We start from the raw sequence: 9,723 nt of genomic DNA, 5'->3' as shown, positions 1-9,723 counted from the left end.
AGAGAGAGAGAGAGAAGAAATGAAGAAAACAGGGGGCTGCTGGAGCAGTGGAGCCTCGGGGGAAAAGTAAGGAAAGGGAAAGGAAGGAAAAGAAAAAGAAGAAAAAAAAAGAAAAAAAAAAGAAAAAAAAAAAAAGAAAAAAAAATTAAAAAGTTTAGGGTTGTTTGAGGTTTGGGGCCTTTGGGTTAATTGTGAAAAAAAAAAATAGTTTGGAGTTTCATTTGCCGTTTTGGAGTTTCATTTAGTTATTTTTAAACCCTAAACTAGTAAACTATAATATGTTTTTATATAAAAAATAATTTAAAGTACCATAAAGGGCTTAAACCCTAGTATCATATACCATATCCTAAACGATATAGAATATAGATTATAAAATATATAGGGTTTAGTGTATATATTATAGAGTATAGATAATATACTAATTTCATTTTATACTAATTTTATTTAACAGTATTTGTCTTCAGCGTGTATTATATTTACCTTATATCACATGAAACCTACTATATAATTTGGTTTCTTCAATATTTTTTATCAATTTAGTAGATAATATGATAAATAAACATATGGTAAAGTTTCATTCAAAATTTCCGTATTTTGATATCAATTTCCATCATTTTTGTCGAAATTTAAAAATCTTCGAAATTTCCATCGAAATTTTCTCGAAACCCGAAATTTTATTCCTTGTATATAACATACACTTTTTTTTTTTTTGGAATATAGATCATTAAGTTTTTTTTCAAAACGTTTCATTTACCTGCATTCAACATTTATTACTCCTTTATTGTGACTTCATGGTTGTAGGTGACTAAAATTTGGTGTTCTCTTTTGTTTTTTTTACTTGCATTAGTTGCATTGTCTATATCGCCATAACTATCGACCAAAAATCTTGATAACCTTCACAGGGGCATTTCGGTCATTAAGATAAATTCACCATCTCCAAGGCCTGTCCCACCCACACAGCCACGCATGTGATCCCCCCACAGAGATATTTTCATTCACTTGCTGAGGTAGGGAGGTACGTATCATCTCCAACTTCCAAGTACTCAAAATCCTGGACTCCCAAGAGGGCAAGAGGGACGGACGGATGCGAATTAAAAAAAGGAAAAAAATATGAAACGAACGGACAGGATCGAATGCTGGATTCAGTTTAAAGCCTGAGGTAGGAAAAATTACAATAATGCTAGTTGTTCCATATTTTTTTTTTCATATTTGTATCCCACTTGATGTGTCATTACTTTATTAGAAGGGTATTTACTTTTTTTTTTTAGGTTTTATTTTTTAATTTTTAATGTCCAATGTATGAATGTCCTGTAAGATAGTATAAAATTATGATATAAAAAAATAGTAAGTGTAGCATTATTAGAAAAATTATTATAATAACTGTAACACTACGTGTCATTATAACATGATATTATTAATTTATTTAAATTATAACACATGTACGATTTTAAAGATATTTTTTAGAATTTAAAATTATAAAAATTAATTATTATAATTTCATTTATTCATAAATAAAAACTTGATGGTACGAGTGAAATTTATTAATTAAAAATAAAAATATACATATAATAGGGGGATATAATGAGCCTTACCTCTCAAATTATATGCAAATCTATATATAAAAAAAAACAACAAAACAATAAATAAAGATGTCATGCAAATACAAAACACAACCTAATTAAATTGTGACTTACGCTTTTTCAAAACGTAGAAATCATCAATAATTGTCTCTAAATTAATACTATCAAAAATTATTTTTCAATGTGAATAATCATACAAATTGTAAGAAAGTTATCCTCTATCTTGTTCTAATAAGTAATAAAAAAGTAGAAAAGAAGTGTGAAGTCAGTGAACAAAATTAGATGAGTAATAGAAATGTCAAAGGAGCAGTCTAAAGTGAGAGATGAGCAGCCTGCAGCCCTACAAATGGTGAAAACCAAGTTTGATGGATTATTTTTTTTGGTCTAATCTTATAAGTGTGTAATAGAAAGGAAATAAAATAAAATAATGTGTTAGAAATAAGTGAACTAGATATTATATATGTGGGTTGGATATTATATATGTGGGTGGGCTAAAAAAAATTTAGACCCAAAATTATATAATCAAAATGGGAAATCAATTGGGCTTGGCTGGGTTACAGCCCAAGCTAGCCAACTAATGGCTTCGTCCCTCTATACATATGTTACAATTTAAATAGGTTGATAACATCACATTATTTTGGCACATAGACTTAGTGTTATGGTCACAAATAATCATTTTTGTATTAGGTGTCACCGAAAACAAAGCAAGGTGATAGACCAAGACCAATCATCGGCTGCCACGTAGGCAGAAGTTACTTCATGGTTGTAGGTTACTAAAATTTGGTTTTCTCTTTTGCTTTTTTACTTGCATTGGTTGCATTGTCTATATCGCCATAAGTATCGACCGAAAACCTTGAGGACCTCAACAGGGGTATTTCAGTCATTAAGATAAACTCACCATCCCCAAGGCCTATGGTCCCACCCACACAGCCACGCATGGGATACCCCCACAGATATTTTAATTCACTTGCTGAGGTAGGTAGGTACGTATCATCTCCAACGTCCAAGTACTCAAAATCCTGGACTCCCAAGAAGGACGGACGGATGCGAATTAAAAAAAAAGAAAAAAAAAATGGAACGAACGGACAGGATCGAATGCTGGATTCAGTTTAAAGCCTAAGACAGGAAAAATTATTATAGTGACCGTAACACTACGAAGTCATTATAATATAATTTTATTTATTTATTTAAATTATAATACATGTATAATTTTAAAAATATTTTTTAATTTAAAATTTTAAAAATTAATTATTATACATATATTATAATTTAAAAGGAAAAATTTACAAATAGGACACATACTTTGATAGTTGTTTCATTTCAAGACATTAATTTTGCTTTGTGTTAATGAAAGATACATTCTTTCATTTTGTGTTAATTAAGGATCATGTTTTTTCAGTTTTTATCTCAACTTTGGCCCAACGTTGGACCCATCAAAACTCCACCAAACTTAGAAAAATTATACTGGGTTTAAAGATATGCATCTTCTCTTTACAACCGTATAAAGATTACCCAAATCGGATCTCTAAAACTCCAGATAATCGGCCCTAAAATAAGGTAACCTAAAATTGTTTGATTTTCTAAATTTTTTTCCAGAGGTCCGATTAGACAGTTTCGGGAACCCTACTTTTGCGCCAATTATCTGGAGTTGTAGATGTTCGATTTAAGTGATCTTTATATGGTTGTAAAGAGGAAATGCATAACTTTAAACCAAGTATAAGTTTGTTAAATTTGGTAGAGTTTTAATGGGTCCAATGTCGAGCCAAAGTTGAGATAAAACAGGATCCTTAATTGACACAAAATAAAACTATGTGTCCTTCATTAACACGAATCCAAATTAATGTCCTGAATTGAAACAGTCATCAAAATATGTGTCTTATTTGTAAATTTTTTTCTGATTTAAATAGATTGATAACACCACATTGTTATGACACGTGCAGATAATGTTACAAATAATAATTTCTGCAATAATCTCTCCTCATGCATGACCATCGCTCGTGTCACGGAAAGAAAGCAAAGTAATAGACCAAGGCCAATCATCGCCTGCCACGTAGGCAGAAGTTACAGAGCGCAAATAACCTGGTGGGCCCCACAGGTTCACATGGTGGAGGGAAGCTAAAGCTTAAATACAAGCGGCCTCAGGCCTTGTGAGACTCGACGGGCCTGCGCTCTATAGAACAGCAATAGCCCAGAGAGAGAGAGAGAGAGAGAGAGAGAGAGAGAGGGAGGGAGATTGGAGAGAGCTAGAGAGAGAGGTCAAGAGCTTCTCTTTCAGGTACGTGCTTTCTCTTCTTGCTTTCTTTTTCTTCTTCTTCTTCTGGTTGATTATTTGTAGCTATACATTTGGTTTGGTTTTTGTGAAATTTGGAGCTTTCTACTCACATTTCGTGTTTTCTGATTGAATGCAATTCCATTATGCAAGTTTGAGCACGAGTTTGTGCTTTAATGGCGTAATCTAGCTTAGATCTAGGCGGAAATGGTAGAAAATTTGGCTCGTTAATCTTCTGCGCAGATTCCGATCTTCATTTCGTTGGGCTTTTTTTATTTTTGTTTTTTTGTTTCAAAGGCTGAGATTTTCTGATTTTGAGCTTGATTATTGTAATGCAACTAGTATAAATGTTATTATTATTTTTGGTTTTATTTAAAGATTTGAGCATTTCTAGGTCCGATCTGAGTCATCTGAGCCTATATTCTGGATCTTTTGTCTTGTAGTCTGATTTGAGCTTTCATGGCGGCCATGTTATCTCTGGCCTTGTCGTCATCTCTAACCTCCTTTGTTTTTTAATAATGAAATCATTTTTCTGATTTTTTGTTTTTGTATTTTAATTTTAAATTAATACATGTTCTGAAAATTATTATTAGTTAAACTTGGATTCCATTCGATGCTCTGTGTCTGTGACTCTCCTGAACCAGCTCGCTTTTCACCTGATTTTCGTTATAATCATTAAACAATTCAAGTATGACTCTTTCCGTTCATCTCAGTTTCTGGCCCTATATTTCTTTCTTGTCCCCTTGAAGGTCTTAAAACGCAGCGTTTGACTGGGACGGTTGCACCTGAGTCCTTATCACCTTCATTTTCTGATGATAAGTTTTAAGCCTTTAAATTTGGAAAGTAACCGAAGCTTTGGTTGGGTTTGATTTAAAAATTAAAAATGCCAACGAAAAACTTGGTGTAGCATAACAGTATTGATACATTTTCGGAAAACAAGATTGTTACGGAAATTTGGTTTAAACAATAAACAAATTTGGATTTTTCTTTTTCATCTTTTAATTTTAATTTTAATTTTTTTGTGGTGAAACCAATTTAGATATTTTCGGAAATGAACAATTTGGTAACGTTCGGCATATGAAGAATAATTGGTCAAATCAAGTTGGCAAGTGAAACATGCTTAAAAAGTTGTGTCAGCTTTGATTAATTAATTTAATCTTGACTTAAGAATTGGCGTAGGATTGACAGCGATATTAGGAGGCTATAGCTGCTAGCAATTCTTGTCCGTAGGTGCGGTAGCTTCGTGGAATTTCATTTACTTTGCAGAAAGATTTTTCCTTTTTTTAATGAGAGAAAGATATTTATTGTATTTCATGTGATGGGGATGGGCCCCTCTAAATTGGCTTTTCTATTTTGAATTTAGGGAGGCTATCCTCTGTATTTTTTGATTTTTCAATTTTTTTCTTTCCAATATTTCGGTGCCTTTTTTGGGTCTTGTCAATTAGCGATCTACGTAGGGTAGCAGTCAATACCCAACTACTTTCTTTTCTTTGAAGTGAACACAAATAACTTCCTTTCTTCATCAATTTTATTTTATTTATTTAATTTTTGAAATTAACACCAACAACTTCGGTGCTTATGAATTCTGATTTATTAAAATTGAGGGTCCTAATCAAATATCAAATAAAGTAAAAGAACTCTCAGTTGTTGCTTTCTATGGTTAAAATCCTCCCCTTTTTCATAACAATACTTTGTTGGTGCATCATGTAATTGATTCCTTGTATATATTGATTAAACATATAAAAAGCAAAGGAAATTGACTGCCATATGCCTGGTCCATGGTCGATACCTAAAAAAGGAGAGGCCACTTGAAGGTGGTCATTGCATGGTTACCACAGTTATGATTAATTTACACCTTTCCTTCTTCTTTAGCTTGTGGATGGAGACATCCTCTGGGTTTGTACTTTGTACATGTTTCTTCCACTTATAATTGAGGACCATTAATATATGTGGATATTTTCTACAGACCCTTTTTGGTTGATGTCATGGCAGATAATCAGCAGAGTTTATTAATTACAGAACTCTAGTCGGCTTGGTAGTCAAATTTCCCAGCTGTGACAAAAACGACTGTTTTATATTTGAATGCCGACTCTTGCAACTTGCAAGCATAGCACTAATTTATGTCCCTCTTAACAAGAGGGCTGTTTGGTATTGCAATCTCTAAGTATCAACTTGGTCTTGCCGTCTCGGCTTGTACATATATAACAAGACATGGAATGCTGAACCAATAACTTAATTCAAATTTGTTGTGTGATGTAAGTGCTCCTCTAGTTGTATAGTGGGTTCTTTTTGGATATTCCACTTGCTGGTCTGCTTTGGTTTTGGCCGTTCACTTTTGCATATCTTTTTCGAGTGGTTGTCATGTAAAGCTTCAAGCTCCAATATCTGCATTGGTTTTAGTGTTTTTGGGTTAACTTTTGCGGCTGTCTTCTTTTTTTGGTTTTGTTGATTTTCGATTCAGCCAACTAGCGGTAGTCAGTAGTCACTTTCATGGTATAACTATAATCACTGTAGTGAGGAAAAGTTAGAGAGGTGAGGATTAGAATAGTACGTATGTATATAAGTTGAATTTAAAAGTTAAAATTAATTAGTTTTTTTATTTTTAATTTCTATTTTACCAATTCTTCCATGTCTTTTTGCTTTATCTTATCTCTCTTTCACTTCTTTCATCTCTATTATATATCAGTTTTTTTTTTTTTTTTACTAGTTTCCTTGTAATAACCTCCAGTAACTACATTATATTCAATTGTTTCACTCTTCTTGGCAGGTTTTGCAAAAATGGGTGCTGGTGGAAGAATGTCTGCACCCCCTACTCATAAGAATGCTGAAACCGACGGCCTCAAGCGAGTGCCATACACAAAACCCCCATTCAGTCTCAGCCAGGTCAAGAAAGCCATCCCACCTCACTGTTTCCAGCGCTCTGTCATCCGCTCCTTCTCCTATGTCGTTTACGACCTCGCCATTGCCTCTATCATTTACTACATTGCGTCCACTTACATCCACCCCCTCTCTCCACCTCTCTCTTTCCTGGCATGGCCAGTTTACTGGGCCGTCCAGGGCTGTGTCCTAACTGGTGTGTGGGTCATAGCACATGAGTGTGGTCACCATGCCTTTAGTGATTATCAATGGCTGGATGACACAGTTGGCCTAATCCTACACTCTTGTCTCCTTGTCCCTTACTTTTCTTGGAAATACAGCCATCGCCGCCACCATTCGAACACAGGTTCCCTTGAGCGAGATGAAGTCTTTGTCCCCAAGCAGAAGTCCGCCATTGGATGGTACTCCAAATATCTTAACAACCCACCGGGCAGATTCCTCACACTCGCTATCCAACTCACTCTAGGCTGGCCTTTGTATCTGGCATTCAATGTTTCGGGAAGGCCGTATGTTGGGTTTGCTTGCCACTTTCATCCATATGGCCCTATCTACTCTGACCGCGAGCGATTGCAGATATTCGTTTCTGATGCAGGTGTTCTTGCAGTCTTCTATGGACTTTACCGTCTTGCTGTGGCGAAAGGGCTTGCTTGGGTTTTATGCTTTTACGGAGGACCCTTGTTGGTGGTGAATGCATTTTTGGTACTGATCACATTCTTGCAGCACACCCACCCGTCATTGCCACACTACGATTCCTCTGAATGGGACTGGTTGAGAGGAGCTTTGGCAACTTGTGACAGAGATTATGGAATCTTGAACAAGGTTTTCCACAACATCACAGACACTCATGTTGCTCACCATTTGTTCTCAACCATGCCACACTATCATGCAATGGAAGCTACAAATGCAATCAAGCCGGTTTTGGGCGATTATTATCAGTTTGACGGGACTCCATTTTACAAGGCAATGTGGAGGGAGGCAGAGGAGTGTATCTACGTTGAGCCTGACGAAAATGACAAGAAAGGTGTCTTCTGGTACAAGAATAAGTTATGAATTATGAAATTATGAAAATTGTGGAAATGCATGTACGAGGGGAACTTTCAGATTCTGTCAGATCTGAGCTTCTCTCTTTCCTGGTAATTTAAGGTTTCTTTGGTTGCTTGGAACTTTTCATTGTAGGTGTGCTTTTTCAATAATTTTATTAAATCCTAATTATTGTAGAAACTGAAACACAAGCATGGACTGGTTTATGTTCTCTTGTCATGAATGTGGTTTGTTTCTTAAGCACAGAGCTTGAAAAAGGCCTAATCCAAAATGAAACCAACCTCTCTATCCAAATTTGAAATTGCATTGGGGGTTTCCAAATATTCATTCGTACATTTAATCTGGATAATGACTTATTTTGTATCTATGACTAATGAATGTTGTTACTCATTTACTCCCCATTATATCATTGGGGAAAAAAGAAAAAAAACGAAGTAGATTAGTGGCCAGCTCAATAAGCCTATCCAGTATAAAGTTGGGCCTGGCTTAAATAGTCCAATAGGCTTATCTAGTCAAGCTTTTACTTCAAGTCCTTAGTGGGCTTTTGGATATAGACTCTGCTCACCCAATTTGATATTTCGCTAGGCTTGGCAAGGCCCATGTCATAACAGCCTCTCAACATTTCTCTAAGGGCCCGTTTAGTTTACATAATTAACTTCTTATTCTTTTGCATTTTTCGAGGGGAAAATTCTCTTTCCTGTGTGTGGTAATCCTGAGAAAGTAAACTAGAAATTACTTTTTTATTTTCATTCCCATGATTGGGTTGTGTAGGAATTGAAAATGAAAAGTGTCAGTTTTTCAATTATACAATTATTTATTATTTATTTAAAGAATGATAATAGAGATAACATTTTAAAATAATAGCAGGGTTAGTTTTGTAAAAAAAAAATAATAAATGTTTTTCCAAGAGGGAGAAGGGTTTAGGGGAAAACAAAACCCAAACTAGAGCAAGGGTTTCATTTTTTTCCTCAATAAGGACATCAGATTCTTTTAGGTCAGGAATTGATTTCCTTTCCTTATATTTACCAAACGTGGAATGTAATTGATTTTTCATTCTCACGCCTTCAAAACTTGAACCAAACGAACCCTAAATGCAAGCATAAAATCTAAAGCATTCTTTCAATTTAATAAATGTAAATTATTAGGCATGTTAATTTTGACATGGTTCAAACTTAAGAGCACGAGGGCTGAACAAGTTCTAAAATCTAAACACATTCAATTTGTCCAATCTATTTTTAATTTTACAATTTACAAGTTGCATTGATAGCCATAGATAACTACTGCCTCTTGGATTTTGACCATGAAAATATAGTATCAATGTCATCTGATTATCATGCTCGTTGCTTAGAATATTGAAAGAAATCAACATCAAATCTAGTCCAAAATCCTGTTGGTTACTTGAAGTTTACATTTGAAAACAAAAATTTAAAAAAAGGGTACTTAATTAATTTTCTAATTAAATTATTTCAAAGGTAAATGCATAGTTACAAGTTGCTATGATCAATATAAAATATGAGTTGCCACAAGGACAGAAAATCAGATTTGAGATTCACTTTGAATATCTACATGACGGTATATATGATTTCCTAGACAACATTTTGGATTAATACTTGAAGTTGTACTATATATAAAACTGAATAATCAGAAGTGAAGTCCAGGACCACAAATCGATCATGAAAGCAACAGATAACAGATCGACATGCAAAAGGTCTTTTATATAGTGAACCAATTCTTTACTAAATTAATGGTAGAACATCACACATTCATACAGCATGCACGTACGACAAACCAAACAGGAAAAGTAAAAGTAAAACAATGATACATTGATACATCACACATGTATATTGAAAATATCAAGTGAGTTGAATGGGTACCAAGTCAATAGAATCAGACCGTAGAAATTGATTTCATCATTTGCGCGTTGCTGTAAAATAACAAATCAATGGTGAAACCGTC

At 34.3% G+C, this 9,723-nt stretch overlaps 1 protein-coding gene across 1 annotated transcript; it reads left to right on the top strand.

The window, feature by feature from the left end:
* Positions 1–3,717: 3,717 nt before the first annotated feature.
* On the top strand, positions 3,718–7,947 carry FAD2 (fatty acid desaturase 2). The gene is made up of 2 exons (XM_086246115.1): positions 3,718–3,855; positions 6,617–7,947. The coding sequence occupies exon 2, from the start codon at positions 6,628–6,630 to the stop codon at positions 7,774–7,776; it is 1,149 nt and encodes a 382-aa protein (XP_086102241.1). The 5' UTR covers positions 3,718–3,855; positions 6,617–6,627; the 3' UTR covers positions 7,777–7,947.
* The last annotated feature ends 1,776 nt before the right edge of the window (positions 7,948–9,723 follow it).

This window comes from Dryas octopetala, chromosome 6 (genome assembly GCF_963921425.1).
Source record: "Dryas octopetala chromosome 6, drDryOcto1.1, whole genome shotgun sequence".
Lineage (NCBI taxonomy): Eukaryota > Viridiplantae > Streptophyta > Magnoliopsida > Rosales > Rosaceae > Dryas > Dryas octopetala.
This window is presented reverse-complemented; position numbering and strand designations above follow the sequence as displayed.

Coding starts and splice junctions, on each gene's coding strand:
- FAD2 (XM_086246115.1), top strand. CDS start 6,628: ATGGGTGCTGGTGGAAGAATGTCTGCACCCCCTACTCATAAGAATGCT.